This window comes from Scyliorhinus torazame, chromosome 18, assembly GCF_047496885.1.
Source record: "Scyliorhinus torazame isolate Kashiwa2021f chromosome 18, sScyTor2.1, whole genome shotgun sequence".
Lineage (NCBI taxonomy): Eukaryota > Metazoa > Chordata > Chondrichthyes > Carcharhiniformes > Scyliorhinidae > Scyliorhinus > Scyliorhinus torazame.
In genome coordinates, this window is record NC_092724.1 from 10,298,068 (window position 1) to 10,315,311 (window position 17,244).

General features: G+C 49.2%; 1 protein-coding gene across 5 annotated transcripts in view; it reads right to left on the reverse strand.

The window, feature by feature from the left end:
- The window catches only part of LOC140394932 (furin-like), a 66,121-nt gene extending 49,601 nt beyond the window's left edge, over positions 1–16,520 (reverse strand). For 2 of the 5 annotated variants that reach the window (XR_011936075.1, XM_072482136.1), the window contains exons 1-3: positions 15,999–16,386; positions 9,453–9,557; positions 6,121–6,213 (exon numbers count right to left, since the gene is read on the reverse strand). Coding sequence is in view for 4 of the 5 variants with exons in the window: in XM_072482136.1 (XP_072338237.1) it covers positions 6,121–6,213; positions 9,453–9,557; positions 15,999–16,166 (366 nt within the window). In the remaining variant the exon portion in view is untranslated. Of the gene's footprint in view, positions 1–6,120; positions 6,214–9,452; positions 9,558–15,998; positions 16,387–16,507 lie in introns of those variants that run through there. The other 3 variants (XM_072482134.1, XM_072482133.1, XM_072482135.1) reach the window with 2 other exon arrangements.
- Between the last annotated feature and the right edge of the window lie 724 nt (positions 16,521–17,244).

Below are 17,244 nucleotides of genomic sequence, written 5' to 3' on the forward strand. Positions count from 1 at the left end.
TCAAAGACCCTCCCACCCAGGTTATTCTCTCTTTCATCAGGCAGAAGATACAAAAGTCTGAGAACACGCACAACAGATTCAAAAACAGCTTCTTCCCCGCTATTACCAGACTTCTGAATGACCCTCTAACGGACTGAGCTGATCTCTCCATGCATCCTCTCTACTGTTGTAGCACTGTACTCCATATGCTTCACCTGATGTCTATGGCCATTTATTTTACATTGTGTATTTATAATATGTCATATGTTTTTCATGTATGGAACTATGTATGAACTGTACACAGAACAATACTTTATCACAGTACCTTGGTACACATGACAATAAATCTAAACATGGCGGACAACCATGTTACTTGGTACCAAGATCCCAGAAAAAAACATCATATCAACCAAGCACCTGGGTCAACTTTTACTAAGTTAGACCAGCTGCCTCTGTCGTCACATGTGGGTGGAGTAGTATTTACTTGCAATAGTATTAGATACTGGGATTCATTTCATATCTGTTGGCACTTTACAACCAATTATTTTCTCCTCCAACTAGCGGAGAAAATGAAGCCCTATTGTGAACTGCACAAGGTTAGTTTGGACTAATGTGTCACAGAGCCAGACTCTTTAGTTGCTTTAATGCTTGGTGTCGTTGAGGTCAGGGTTTTAAGTGCGGGTCGCAAAGTTACCGGTCATAGTGTTACTGATCACGCCTAACAGCCACTACTGGCATTTTTATTGAGAATAGCGACCGACATGAGAAGAAATGAGGCGGTGTGTCTGAGGTTGGCAAAAGTGGGTCCCTTAAAAGCAAAAAAAAAAAAGTGAATTGCTATTGAAAGTCAATGCACCACAATAGACCCCACTCCCAGGATCTACTGGGCTCGCTACGCGTTGCAAAATCTGACACGATCATGCAAGACATCGCAATGTAAATCCTGCCCATGGTAGATGGGATCACCTTTTGGTAAAACTGCATATTAGAGCGAGACAGCTCGTCTCACTAGTTTTGAGGTAACCATAAACGGGGACCATACCAGATGGAACTGCAATCATGGGGGTCCCCCAGGGGATCGGAGGCCCCCAGAGGCATGTCCTCTGGGCAGGGTGGTACACTGACACTGCTTGTGCCACCTAGCACTGCCAAAATGCCAAGCTGGAAGTGCCATGGTGACATATTTTGCATGGCAGTGATTGGGCTGGGAGAAAAAGAATTAGGGAGCTAGGACGCCATTTAAAAATGGCACCCCTATCTCTCAATGCACTGAGGAGTTCTGGCAAGTGGAGCTTCTCAGTGCAGAAAATGGAGAGTGCGGCCTCATCGAGGAGTTCCCCACCGAGGTCCTGTATCTACCCGAATGGGCGTTACATAGCAGGGTGTTTCCCGGCGTTCTGAGCGCCCCGATCCTGTACAGGACTCTGTCCCCATTCGGGTAGATCACGCCCAAAATCTCCAAACAAATTGCTTAACAGGAAGGTTTCCCATGACTATGTGAGATAGCTAACATTGAGGGCGTGTGGGGACAAAGGCTGCAAGAGTAAAACACCTAGGGACAAGTATAGCTACTGCAAGGACTAATAGGGTGTGGCACAATCAATACAAAATGGCAATAAATCATGGCAATAAATAACTGATTTGGCAATTTTCTTTTTAAAATAACCTTTTCATAGCTTTGGAAGCATAAGAAAATCATTGTTCTCTGCATATCTTTCACTTTTGACTGGATCAGAGATTCAAAACTTTCTTTATTAATTTAAGAGATGTGGGCGTTGCTGGCTAGGCCAGCATTTATTGCCCATCAGGAGTAGGTGGAAAGCTGCCTTCTTGAACCTGCAGTGCCCGAGGTGTAGGTACATCCACAACGTTGATAAGGAGAGAATTCCAGGATTTTGACTCAGCAACAGCGATATATTTCCAAGTTAGGATGATGAGTGACTTGAAGGGGAACCTACAGGTGATGGCATTCCCAGATATCTGCTGCTCTTGTCCTTCTAGATGCTAGCAATTGTGGGTTTTGGGGGGGGGGAGGGAAAGAGGTTCTGGTCAATGGTAACCCCCGGGATAATGATGGATTCAGTAATGGTAATGTCAGTGAACGTCAAGTAAGTGATACCCCAAAGGACTTGTGTGGTAGTATGCATTAGGGGTCATGTGGGACTGTGAAGCAGTGATGCCATTGGCTGACAGATCCTGGGTCCTGGTTGGCTGTTGACCTCTAGCTCCGCCCTGAAGGCGGAGTATAAGAACCAGGAGTTCTCCCCCGCAGGCCAGTCTGTTACTGAACTGCGGGGAACAAGTCACGCTTAATAAAGCCTCATCGACTTCATCTCTATTCGTCTCTCGTGAGTCTTTGTGCGCTACAATTTATTAAGCGTGCTTAAAGGACTAAGGAGCTCAGGATCATCCCGGAATGCCTGAGGACCAGCCCCCACGCAGTGAACTCAGCAGCAGTTTTTAAACACTGGCAGACTTGTTTCGAAGCATCCCTCCGAACGGCCCCCGGCCGGGTCACAGAAGACCAGAAACTACAGGTCCTGCACTCGAGGGTAAGCCCGGAAATTTTCCCTCTCATCGAAGACGCAGAGGATTTCCAGACGGCGTTTGCAGCACTAAAGAGCATCTATGTTCGCCCAGTGAACCAGATCTACGCACGCTACCAACTCGCAATGAGACGGCAAAGTCCCGGAGAATCGCTAGACGAATTCTACGCCGCGCTAATTTTGGGACGGGCCTGCAGCTGCCCGCCGGTAAACGCGATTGAACACACGGACATGTTAATTCGCGATGCTTTTGTGGCAGGTATGAACTCTCCCCAAATCCGCCAAAGACTTTTAGAAAAAGAGTCGCTAGGACTCTGAGGCACGGGCCCTTGCAGCCTCCCTAGATGTGGCCGCGCGAAACGCCCGCGCGTACGGCCCCGACCGCGCGGCAGCCCCTTGGGCTCCGTGGACCCCCGTCGAGACACCATGCCTGGTCGACTCCGGGAGCACAGAAAGCTTCATCCACCCCGACACGGTAAGACGCTGTTTTTTGACCATCCGTCCCAGTGCGCAAAAGATTTCCCTAGCTGCAGGATCCCACTCCGTACAGATCAAAGGCTTCTGCATAGTGACCCTAACGGTGCAAGGGAGGGAGTTTAAAAACTACAGGCTCTACATCCTTCCCCAACTCTGCGCGCCCACATTACTGGGATTAGACTTCCAGTGCAACCTGCAGAGCCTAACTTTCAAATTCGGCGGCCCAATACCCCCACTCACTATCTGCGGCCTCGCAACCCTCAAAGTTGAGCCCCCATCCTGGTGTGCAAACCTCACCCCGGATTGCAAACCCGTCGCCACTAGGAGCAGATGGTACAGCGCCCAGGACCGGACATTCATTCGGTCCGAAGTCCAGCGGCTACTGAAGGAAGGCATAATCCAGGCCAGCAATAGTCCCTGGAGAGCACAGGTGGTAGTAGTAAAGACAGGGAGAAGCAAAGGATGGTCATAGACTATAGCCAGACCATCAACAGGTACACACAGCTAGATGCGTACCCTCTCCCCCGCATATCCGACATGGTCAATCGGATTGCCCAATATAAGGTCTTCTCCACCGTGGACCTCAAGTCCGCCTACCATCAGCTCCCCATCCTCCCAAGTGACCGCAAGTACACAGCCTTCGAGGCAAACGGGCGATTATACCACTTCCTAAGGGTCCCATTTGGCGTCACAAACGGGGTCTCGGTCTTCCAACGAGAGATGGACCGAATGGTTGATCAACACGGGTTGCAGGCCACGTTCCCGTATCTCGACAATGTAACCATCTGCGGCCACGATCAGCAGGACCACGACGCCAACCTCCAAAAATTCCTCCAGACCGCTAAAGCCTTGAACCTCACATACAACGAGGACAAGTGCGTTTTTAGCACAAACCAGCTAGCCATCTTGGGATATGTAGTGCGCAATGGGATAATAGGCCCCGACCCCGAACGTATGCGCCCCCTCATGGAATTTCCCCTCCCTCACTGCTCAAAAGCCCTAAAACGCTGCCTGGGGTTCTTTTCATATTACGCCCAGTGGGTCCCCCAGTACGCAGACAAGGCCCGTCCCCTAATACAGACCACGACCTTCCCTCTGTCGACAGAGGCTTGCCAGGCCTTCAGCCGCATCAAAGCGGATATCACAAAGGCCACGATGCGCGCCATCGACGAGTCCCTCCCCTTCCAGGTCGAGAGCGACGCCTCCGATGTAGCTCCAGCGGCCACCCTTAACCAAGCGGGCAGACCCGTGGCCTTTTTCTCCCGAACCCTCCACGCCTCAGAAATCCGCCGCTCCTCAGTGGAAAAGGAAGCCCAAGCCATAGTGGAAGCTGTGCGACATTGGAGGCATTACCTGGCCGGCAGGAGATTCACTCTCCTCACTGACCAACGGTCAGTAGCTTTCATGTTCGATAATGCACAGCGGGGCAAAATTAAAAATGACAAGATCTTAAGGTGGAGGATCGAACTCTCCACCTTCAACTATGAGATCTTGTACCGTCCCGGAAAGCTGAACGAGCCGTCTGATGCCCTATCCCGCGGCACATGTGCCAACGCACAAATTAACCGCCTCCAAACCCTCCACGAGGACCTCTGCCACCCGGGGGTCACTCGGTTCTACCATTTTATAAAGTCCCGCAACCTCCCCTACTCCGTGGAGGAGGTCCGTACAGTCACAAGGAACTGCCACATCTGCGCAGAGTGCAAACCGCATTTTTTCAGGCCGGATAGTGCGCACCTGATCAAGGCCTCCCGTCCCTTTGAACGCCTCAGTCTGGATTTCAAAGGGCCCCTCCCCTCCACCGACCACAACACATACTTCCTGAACGTGGTGGACGAGTACTCCCGTTTCCCCTTCGCCATCCCCTGCCTTGACATGACAGCGGCCAGTGTCATTAAAGCCCTTAACACCATATTCACACTGTTCGGTTGCCCCGCATACGTCCATAGCGACAGGGGGTCCTCCTTCATGAGTGACGAGCTGCGCCAGTTCCTGCTCAGCAAGGGTATAGCCTCGAGCAGGACAACCAGCTACAACCCCCGGGGGAACGGGCAAGTAGAGAGGGAGAACGGCACGGTCTGGAAGACCGTCCTACTGGCCCTACGGTCCAGGGATCTCCCAGTTTCACAGTGGCAGGAGGTCCTCCCGGATGCCCTCCACTCCATCCGGTCGCTACTGTGTACCACTACTAACCAAACGCCTCATGAGCACCTCCTTGTCTTCCCCAGGAAGTCCTCCTCTGGAACGTCGCTGCCAACCTGGCTGGCGGCCCCAGGACCCATCTTGCTCCGGAAACATGTGCGGGCGCACAAGTCGGACCCGTTGGTCGAGAGGGTTCACCTCCTCCACGCGAACCCGCAGTACGCCTACGTGGAGTACCCCGACGGCCGACAGGACACGGTCTCCCTGCGAGATCTGGCGCCCGCCGGCAACACGCACACCCCCCCCCCGACACCAATCACCCCCTCCCTGCCACCAGCGCACCCCGCGACAGCCCCTTCCCGGGAGGATCGGTCCTCCTCCCAGGTCCGACCAGAAGTGAAGCTGAAGCAGAAACCGTAAAGCTCCCGGAGGCGACAACACTGGAACAAGCACCACCACCACCAGGGCTGAGGCGATCGACAAGGACGACCAGACCGCCCGACCGACTTGTGGCATCGGTGTAACACTAGAATGTTGTGGACTTTTAACGAGAATTTTTTTCCCGTTTCTCCCTCTTACGAATACTGTAAATAGTTCAAAACAAAAAAAAAAACCCTGTACATACTGTGATGACATGCAAAAGTTTTTCCTCCCAGGACCAGCCTTGTAAACCTCTACCACCATGCGAAGCACCACCCCGCCGGGTTCATTTTTAACAAAGGGGTGAATGTGGTAGTATGCATTAGGGGTCATGTGGGACTGTGAAGCCGTGATGTCATTGGCTGACAGATCCCGGGTCCTGGTTGGCTGTTGATCTCTAGCTCCGCCCCGAAGGCGGAGTATAAGAACCAGGAGTTCTCCCCCGCAGGCCAGTCTGTTACTGAACTGCGGGTAACAAGTCACGCTTAATAAAGCCTCATCGACTTCATCTCTATTCGTCTCTCGTGAGTCTTTGTGCGCTACAACTTGTACTTACCAAGTACCACTGCTTATAATATAATGGATCTGAAGGAACAGAAAATGCCCGCTTCTGTCGCCGTTTTACTACCTGCTGTTCCAGCCATTTCACCTAAACAAGAAGACAGTTGTATAAGTTCACAGAGGCTGAAGTCTAAAATAGTCAAAACAGTTGAAAAAGCAGAACTAGAGGCAATAAATGCCTAATAAATCCTTCAATATTTACTATTAAAAATGTTAGAGAAATCAGGCATGACATCCATAACCGTGACATACACAAAATGAATTTGTCCTTCATAATTTCAACTCTCCAAAGTCGTTGAAAGTGCATTTGGACAAGGGAAGTGATGGGACTTTCACTCAAAATGAGGGCTCTTTGGGGTGTAGGTGGATATGCGGGGTTTGTGCGCTAAAAGGGGATCTCCGGGCTTTCCTAGGGCCGGGCAAGGGGGAAAGGGACCCGGGCGGGGGCCTCCACGCTGGCCGGTTTAAGCCGGCCAGTGAACGGGAGTGAGGTGGGGGGAGGGGCTGCGGCCATCGGAGCCTGGCAGAACAGGGTCCAAGTGGTCTAGCCGGGGTGGAAAGTTGGGGGGAAGGAACCGAGGTTGGGAGGATGAGTTTCACAAGAGGCAGTGGACGGGAGGAGCTGGAGACTTGGAGGGGAGGGGGGGGGGGGGGGGGGGGTACAACTCTTGGGTATCATGTACGGTAGGTACTCTTTCAGAGGCTGGATGGGGTTGAGTGTGTGGGGGGGGGGGGGGACTCTATAGGTAAATGGTGACAGTGGGCGGTCCCGGACTCCTTTTTCTTTTTCTCTTCTGTTTTTTGTTTCCACCTTGGGAGGGTTTGGTTTATTGGATGCATATATTGACAGGTGGGCCGTTGTTTGGGGTGGTGGGAGGATGGGATCATTGGTATTGTTAAGGGGATTGATTTTGTATTTGTTACCATTTACTGTTTGTGGGCGGGGCGTAAATTTTTGAAGGAAAATGTAGAATAAAAAAATATTTTTTAAAAACGAAAGTGCAAATCAATACCTATCTTTCCAAAAATTTGTTGTTTGAACTGCTGAAAGGCTTCTATTCTGCCACAGGACTGGTTCACACCAGTGTCTGTAGCCATCTGGGATGGCCACTCTGATTACAAAATGGCCACTTTGCAAAGATTGCAGGGAAAATGGACAATGCTGAGAAAACAAGCAGGTTCAGAGCTTTCCTGTATATTGGAGCCGCAGCTCCCAGACAAGACCAAAACTGTAGGCCCATTAGCATACTAATGGCCCATCTCTGGGAACAAAAGAGTAACATTTGAGTAACCGATACGAAGGCAGACACCCCAGCGCCAGAGGAATCCAAAACAAAGTGGGCCAACGGCCACGTAGGACACGCCCAGCCATCAGGGCACCCACCCCATTATTGGATGAAATTAATAGGAATGATCAAGAAACGGCCCAATTGATTGGGGCCAAGTTCAAGGCCCGCCCAAAAGAGCGCGAAGCCCCTTTGGGTATAAGAAGGCGGCCCCGAGAGAATCGCTCTCTTGGACGCGGCTCTCACAGCGGAGAGACCCGTCCACCAGCTGCACCAGAAGCAAGTAAGCCCAAGGTCAACGCTCGCTAATAGATGGACGACCTTAGCTGTTCCCCTTCACCACTTCGACCCCAGCAGCCTCAGATCCGAACAACGGCCATTGTTCCTCTGACTGAGTGGGCGCCCGAAGCGAAGTATAGGCTTTAGCAGTAGTGATAGTTTAGCCGGTAGTATTTGTGCATGCGTAGCTATTACTGTGTGTGTAAATAAATAGCATTGACTTTGAACTAACTAACTGGTGTACAGAGTCTTTGATCAGTATTCGGTTTTGAACCTTGTGGAGTATCGAAAGATACCTGCCGACTCTAGAGCAAACAAAATTAGGATTAAGGAAGGCGACCATACTGACCACCATATTCAGAGCCAACTAAAGAGAGCAACATGTCCCAACAACATCCTATATGACAGACAGTTTATCACAAGTCAGTCTCTAGCTGCAGGCTTTAAAATAGTTCCTCCTCCAACGTCCCGCCTCTCCTCGGTTACCAGCTATGTGGGACTGTATTGATCTGGTTCCACTGATATGGATCTAAATCGTCAGAACCATCTGCAATTACTTTTCCTCCCATTCCTGCATCATTGCCATCCCCGATCCATCCTTGGCCCTCGCCCACATTGCCTCCAACTAAAATGTTGGAAAGACTGGAGCCAATGGTCCTTAGACCCTACCACCAACGCAACATTTTGGGTGGGATTTTCCAGCCCTGCCCCCTCCACCAGAACATCTGGTCCTACCGAAAGTCAATGACCTTTTGGTTGGACCGACGAACCTCCCAGGGCGTGACCTGCCACAACGGGGACAGAGAATTCCAGCCTTTTAAACTACAAACTATCCACTATCTAGTAGGGAGATGAGCAAAGAAAACAAGCGTTTCTGTAGAGCTTTTCACAGCCTCAGAACATCCCAAAGCACTTTACAACTAATGATCTGTTGTGGTCATAGAATCAGAATAGTCACAGCACAGAAGGAGGCCATTCAGTTCCTGTATCGATGCAAGAGCATGTTGGTTAATCCTTGCCCTTTCCCCACAGCCTGCAAAATCTCTCTTCTGGTGCTTACCTAATTCTCTTTCGAAAACCATTATTTAAGAAAGAAATCAGACAGTACCTTCCACTCACTGTGTAATAAGGTTTCTCCTTAATTTCTCTAAATACTTTGTTGTAGGAAATATCTTTTGAGCCTTGAAACTTAATGCACTCCTGGCCGGCCATCCAGCTTCCACCCTTCATAAACTCAACTCAAGCTCATTCAAAATGCCGTTGCATGTATCCTAACTCACACCAAGTCCAATTCAGCCAAGCCCTCACTGACTTACATTACCTACCAGCAACCACTACCTCAAATTTAAAATTCTCATCCTCAAGTTTAAAACCTTTTCATAGCCTCACTTTCCCATGTTACGTCTTCAGCCTCAAATTGGGTTTTTCCCCCAACTCCGGCCTCAAGTCATTCCCACACTATTAATAGTCATGCCTTCAGCCACCCAAACCCCAAGTTCTGGAATTCACACAAACTCTCTGCGGCTGAAAATCTACCTCCATGACCAAATGTTTAGTCAAAAACATCTTTGGCCTAACATAAGGTACAACGTGATTGGACATTCCTTCTCTTCTTTCCATCCTCCTCCAAACTTCACACCAGAATTCAGGAGGATGAGGAAACAACGTTACAAAAATATAATATGCCTATCCTATCCACAAGATTGAAGATTCAAGCAGAACATTAGGTACATTACAGTTCAACTATGCAGCATTAACTTGCCTTGGGTTCCTTTTCCAGCCGTCTATGTCGCATGTGGTGTGGATTGATGGATCGTTTGGACACTCCTTTGTGTTTAAAGTAGTAATAATGTCCATCTTCAAAAATCTTTTATGGAAAATAAAAGACAACTCAACTGTTATTTCCAGCATTTGCTGTTACATTGGAGTCTTTATCACTGCTCATAGAACATAAAACATTACAGCACAGTACAGGCCCTTCGGCCCTCGATGTTGCGCCGACCTGTGAAACCACTCTAAAGCCCATCTACATTATTCCCTTATCGTCCACGTGTCTATCCAATGACCATTTGAATGCCCTTACTGTTGGCAAGTCCACTACTGTTGCAGGCAGGGCATTCCACGCCCTTACTACTCTGAGTAAAGAGCCTACCTCTGACATCTGTCCTAAATCTATCTCCCCTCAATTTAAAGCTATGTCCCCTCGTGCTAGATATCGCCATCCGAGGAAAAAGGCTCTCACTGTCCACCCTATCTGATCATCTTGTATGCCTCAATTAAGTCACCTCTTAAAACTTTCTTCTCTCTAACGAAAACAGCCTCAAGTCCCTCAGCCTTCCCTCATAAGATCTTCCCTCCATACCAGGCAACATTCTGGTAAATCTCCTCTGCACCCTTTCCAATGCTTCCACATCCTTCTTATAATGCGGCGACCAGAATTGCACGCAATATTCCAAATGCGGCCGCACCAGAGTTTTGTACAGCTGCAACGTGACCTTATGGCTCCGAAACTCAATCCCTCTACCAATAAAAGCTAACACACCGTACGCCTTAACAACCCTCTCAACCTGGGTGGCAACTTTCAGGAATCTATTTACATGGACACAGAGATCTCTCTGCTCATCCACACTACCAAGAATCTTACCATTAGCCCAGTACTCGTCTTCCTATTATTCCTTCCAAAATGAATCACCTCACTTTTCTGCATTAAACTCCATTTGCCACCTCTCAGCCCAGCGCTGCAGCTTATCAATGTCCCTCTGTAACTTGTAACATCCTTCCGCACTGTCCACAACACCACCGACTTTAGTGTCATCTGCAAATTTACTCACCCATCCTTCTATGCCCTCCTCCAGGTCATTTATAAAAATGAAAAACGGCAGTGGCCCCAAAACGGATCCTGTTTTGTGGTACACCACTAGTAACTGGACTCCAGTCTGAACATTTCCCATCAACCACCACCATTTGTCTTCTTCCAGCTAGCCAATTTCTGATCCAAACTGCTAAATCACCCTGAATCCCATGCCTCCGTATTTTCTGCAGTAGCCAACCATGGGGAACCTTATCAAACGCTTTACTGAAATCCACATACAACACATCAACTGCTTTACCCTCATCCACCTGTTTGGTCACCTTCTCAAAGAACTCAATAAGGTTTGTGAGGCAAGACCTACCCTTCACAAAACCGTGTTGACTATCTCTAATCAAATTATTTCTTTCCAGATGATTGTACATCCGATCTCTTATAAACCTTTCCAAGACTTTGCCCACAACAGAAGTAAGGCTCACTGGTCTATAGTTACCGGGGTTGTCTCTACTCCCCCTCTTGAACAAGGGGACAACATTTGCTATCCCCCAGTCTTCTGGCACTATTCCTGTAGACAAAGATGACTTAAAGATCAAAGCCAAAGGCTCAGCAATCTCCTCCGTAGCTTCCCAGAGAATCCTAGGATAAATCCCATCCGGCCCAGGGGACTTATCTATTTTCACACTTTCCAGAATTGCTAACACCTCCTCCTTATGAGCCTCAAGCCCTTCTAGTCTAGTAGCCCGAATCTCAGTATTCTCCTCGACAACATTGTCTGTTTCCTGTGTGAATACTGACAAAAAATATTCATTTAGCACCTCTCCTATCTCCTCGGACTCCACGCATAACTTCCCACTACTGTCCTTGACTGGCCCTACTCTTACCCTAGTCATTTGTTTATTCCTGACATATCTATAGAAAGCTTTAGGGTTATCCTTGATCCTACCTGCCAAAGACTTCTCATGTCCCCTCCTGGCTCTTCTTAGCTCTCTCTTTAGGTCCTTCCTAGCGAACTTGTAACTCTCGAGCACCCTAACTGAACCTTCATGTCTCATCTTTACATAGGCCTCCTTCTGCCTCTTGTCAAGTGTTTTGACTGCTTTAGTAAACCACGGTTCCCTTGCTCGACCACTTCCTCCCTGCCTGACAGGTACATACTTATCAAGGACACGTAGCAGCTGTTCCTTGAACAAGCTCCACATTTCCATTGTGCCCATCCCCTGCAGTTTTCCTCTCCATCCGAAGTCTTGCCTCATCACATCATACTTGTCTTTCCCCGATATAACTCTTGCCCTGCAGTATATACCTATCCCTTTCCATCACTAAAGTAAACGTAATCGAATTGTGGTCACTATCACCAAAATGCTCACCTCCCTCCAAATCTAACACCTGTCCTGGTTCATTACCCAGTACCAAATCCAATATGGCCTCGCCTCGTGTTGGCCTATCTACATACTGTGTCAGGAAACCCTCCTGCACACATTGGGCAAAAACGGACCCAGCTAAAGTACTCGAATTATAGCGTTTCTAGTCAATATTTGGAAAGTTAAAGTCCCCCATAACAACTACCATGTTGCCTTCACTCCTATCCAGAATCATCTTTGCAATCCTTTCCTCTACATCTCTGGAACTTTTCGGAGGCCTATAGAAAACCCCTAATAGGGTGACCTGTCCTTTTGTTTCTAACCTCAGCCCATACTACCTCAGTAGACGAGTCCTCATCAAATGTCCTTTCTGCCACCGTAATACTATCCTTGACTAATAATGCCACCTCTCCCCCTCTTTTACCACCTTCCCTGAGCTTACTGAAATATCTAAACCCCGGCACCTGCAACAACCATTCCTGTCCCTGCTCTATCCATGTCTCTGAAATGGCCACAACATCGAAGTCCCAGGTGCCAACCCATGCCACAAGTTGACCCACCTTATTCCGGATGCTCCTGGCATTGAAGACACACTTTAAACCACCTTCCTGCCTGCACACTCCTGCAACTTTGAAACCTTACTCATGACCTCACTACTCTCAACCTCCTGTATACTGGAGCTACAATTCAGGTTCCCAAGCCCCTGCTGAACTGGTTTAAACCCTCCCGAAGAGCATTAGCAAATTCCGCCCCCCACCCCAAGGATATTGGTACCCCTCTGGTCCAGGTGTAGACCATCCTGTTTGTAGAGGTCCCACCAACCCCAGAATGAGCCCCAATTATCCAGAAGTCTGAAACCCTCCCTCCTGTAGCCACGTGTTCAACTCCTCTCTCCCTATTCCTAGTCTCGCTTGCACGTGGCACGGGTAACAACCCAGAGATAATAACTCTGTTTGTCCTAGATTTAAGTTTTCACCCTAGCTCCATGAATTCCTGCCTTACATCCCTACCCCTTTTCCTACCTATGTCGTTGGTACCTATGTGGACCACGACTTGGGGCTGCTCCCCCTCCCCCTTAAGGATCCCGAAAACACGATCCGAGACATCACGGACCCTGGCACCGGGGAGGCAACACACCAACGCAGGTCGCTCTCGTTCCCACAGAATCTCCTATCTATCCCCTTAACTATGGAGTCTCCAATGACTAATGCTCTACTCCTCTCCCCTCTTCCCTTCTGAGCAACAGGGACAGACTCTGTGCCAGAGACCTGTACCCCATGGCTTACCCCTGGTAAGTTCCCCCCCCCCCCAAACAGTATCCAAAGCGGTATACTTGTTACTAAGGGGAACAACCGCAGGGGATCCCTGTACTGACCGTTTCCTCCCAGCCCCTCTCATCGTCATCCATCTATCTTTATTCTTCAGAGTAACTACATCCCTGAAGCTGAGGGAGGGGGAAAATAAGAGATCTAATCAGCAAGAGATCCCATTCTCCCAAGCTATTCTGGCCAGATAGAAAATGGACCACACAATGTTGACAATGACAATTTAAGTAGGCAAAGGGCTAAATCCATAACTTGCACCAAGTAGATATTTTCATAATTTACATTAGTTAAATGACAGGGCCAGCGCAACCACTAGGCAGTCACCTTGTGCGAAGTACTAAATGAGCTAATCACAAAACTTCACAAGTAAACAGGTTTCAGTATGGGAATAGAAAGGTCAGCATCTACAGATACACATCCACATAAACAGACATACCTATAGATTCCCATGTATTTACATTGCAATCTTTCTTATTGTTTGAGTGTTTAAACAATTTGTACATCTATATAAACTATTCCAAAACTGTAAACCAGTAAATAACATCAAAGAACGTAATTTACAGGTAGCACAGTGGTAGCATTGCTGCCTCATGGCGCCGAGGTTCAATCCTGGTCCACTGTCCATGTGAAGTTAGCACATTCTCCCCATGTCTGCATGGGTCTCACTCCCACAACCCAAAAAGATGTGCAGATTAGGTGAATTGATTATGCTAAATTACCCCTTAATTGGGAAAAAAAGAATTGGATAAAGTAATTTTTTAATGAAAATAAAACAACATAATTTAATCTATACCACAATCGTAATAATTGATTGTATAAATGGTGCCCAAAATCATAGAGTAACTGCTGCAGAAACATCTAGTATTACCATTACAGAGTCAAAACCAGCAACCTCAGGAGAGGACTCTGCCAGATTTCAGGTTGGGAGGTTAGGGTCAAGCTGGATCATGTGCAGTATACCATCTAGCAAAATTGTCCAGGTAAGTTTTTTTTATTTTATTCAGTTTCCTCGACTTTGCTTATCCCTGTTGCAAAAACAATTCTGCAGCCACATTCTTTTGTGTAATGGAAGAGATTTGTCTTTCAGGAAGTTAGGAGAGTAAACATCTACAGAAAATCACTTTCATGCAAAGAAAGTTGGAAAATAATTTCCTGGCATCACACAATATCCAATCCCAAGCCTAGGGACAGAGGAAAAAAAGAACTAAAGTACCATGTCACTATCATTTTTTTTTTTAAATTTTAGATTACCCAATTATTTTTTCCAATTAAGGGGCAATTTAGTGTGGCCAATCCACCTGCCCTGCGCATTTTTGGGTTGTGGGGGCGAAACCCACGCAGACACGGGGAGAATGTGCAAACTCCACACGGACAGTGACCCAGAGCCGGGATCAAACCTGGGACCGCAGTGCCGTGAGGAGGCTGTGCTAACCACTAGGCCATCGTGCTGCCCTCCATGTCACTATCATAACCATAAACGACTAAAGCATCCTGGCTAATATTTCTTTTCCAACCAACATCCTGAACAAAATGTGGTCAGGTTGCTGTTTGCTATGTAAATTGGTTGCATAATTCCTGCATTACAAAAATGATTACACTGCAAGAAAGTGCTTTCCTGGATGTAAAAGAACTTTGGGACAACCTGTGGCAGTGACAGGCACTATACAAATACAGATCCTTTTTTAAAAAATAATTAAAAGGGGTGCAGGAGTCACTGACTAGGCAGGCATTTATTGCCCATTCCAAATTAGCTCTGAGAAGGTGACCCGCCTTCTTGAACCACCAATCACATATACAGTGCTGTGAGGGAGGGAGTTCCAGGATTTTGACCCATTTGACAGTGAAGGAACAGCAACATTTCCCAAGGCAGAATAGTGGGTAGCTTGGAGTGGGAATGTCTACACCACCCTGGTCCCTCTAGATGGTAGCGGTCATGGGATGGAAGTTGCAGTCTCAGAAGCTTGGCGAGTTCCCACAGCACATCTTGCAGATGGCACACCGGCTGCCACTGCGCTCCTGCAGCAGAGGGAGCGAATGTTTGTGGAAGGGGTAGCAATCAAACAGGGCTGCATTGTCCTGGAAGGTGTCAAGCCACTGGAGCATTGTCAGAGCTGCACTCATCCAGGCGACTGGAGGGTATTCCATCACACTCCCGACTTGTGCCTTGTAGATGGTGGACCAGCTTTGGGGAGGGGGTCAGGAGGAGAGTTACTGGCCGCAGGATTCCTGGCCTCAGACACTGCTGGGTCCAGTCGGGTTTCTGGTCGGTGGCAACGGGTCCAGTCGGGTTTCTGGTCAGTGGCAACGGGTCCAGTCGGGTTTCTGGTCAGTGGCAACGGGTCCAGTCGGGTTCCTGGTCAGTGGCAACGGGTCCAGTCGGGTTCCTGGTCAGTGGCAACGGGTCCAGTCGGGTTCCTGGTCAGTGGCAACGGGTCCAGTCGGGTTCCTGGTCAGTGGCAACGGGTCCAGTCGGGTTCCTGGTCAGTGGCAACGGGTCCAGTCGGGTTCCTGGTCAGTGGCAACGGGTCCAGTCGGGTTCCTGGTCAGTGGCAACAGGTCCAGTCGGGTTCCTGGTCAGTGGCAACGGGTCCAGTCGGGTTCCTGGTCAGTGGCAACGGGTCCAGTCGGGTTCCTGGTCAGTGGCAACGGGTCCAGTCGGGTTACTGGTCAACGAAAACGGGTCCAGTCAGGTTCCTGGTCAGTGGCAACGGGTCCAGTCGGGTTACTGGTCAACGAAAACGGGTCCAGTCGGGTTTCTGGTCAATGGTAACCTCCCCCCACTGGCGCTGACCATCCCACCAAGTGAGCCATACCCGTCCCAAATTGATGAAGCCGTGTTTGAGAGCTATTCTGCCGGCATCTCCCTCTCCGCCGGGGATGTGGACAGCCCAGCTGTTGGTGTAGAGCCGCCTGCCGCCGTCCAGCTCACTCAGGACGCTGGTCACGAGCGCGGCCACCAGCAGCCGGCGGGCGCCCACCATAACGACTGGAGCTCGCTGCGATCCCAGCTTCAGCCTCCAACTAGCTCATCTTATAGCCGGCGGGTCCGGCGGTGCGAGGCCGCGGTACACAAACTTGCGGCAACTCATTGACACAATTACATTCCAATAGTGTGGGGAGGGAAAGCCGGGGCGGGGTGGGACGGCAATGGTGAGCTGATCACACAGGAACCTGCGCTGATTGTTATTGTTCAAGTGGGAAAGCGGGGCTGGCGGAAATAGCCGAATGTGGCCGAGCCCCAGAGCCCGAGTCCCCGCCCCCAGAACCCGAACCCCCGGCCCAAGAGCCCGAGCCCCCGCCCCCAGTGCCCGAAACCCCATACCGTGTCCAGGAGGCGGCCCTGGCGGGGGGGGGGGGGGGCGGGACAAGGAGCGTCAGCCAATCACCGCCGCGCTCGGGCTCGGCCGTTGGAGGAGGATGACGTCACCTGTCAGGTGTGCTCGAGCTCAACGGCCGGCCGCAGGTGACGTCATCGACAGGTGCGCTCCAGGTCAACGGCCGCCAGCAGCGGGTGACACACCTTGTGGGGGGGGGGAGGAGGCGAGAGCTCAGAATGAAGACCTGCCATTGATATATTGCACAGCCACCTCCTCCAGATAAGAGCTGTGAAGTTCGTATATCCAGCCTCCTAAACTCTGTTCAACTCTAAGCATGCCAAATAAATTCAGAGCAATCATTAACAAGGCTAATGGGATAGAAAAACAGAGAATGCTAGAAATATTCAGCAGATCAGGAAGCATCTGAAGACAGTGAACAGAGTTCATGTTTTGAGTTGGTCACCTTTCACCAAATGCAATGGGATGTTGAACTACTGTTAAACATGCCAGAAGTGGCAACATTTAAACTTTATATTCCTCCGATTAGAACATATCTCGAATACTATGCCCACTCTGATCACTAAAAAATTAAAAAATGTAAAGGATCTAAAGAAGTGAGAGGGGAAAATAGTTCATGATTCAATTTACAGACATGTGAATAGGGAACTAAATAGAGTGCAATCCTCCACCAGCTGCATTAATTCAACAGGATTACAATTACACTGGCTCTTCCTTGAATCTT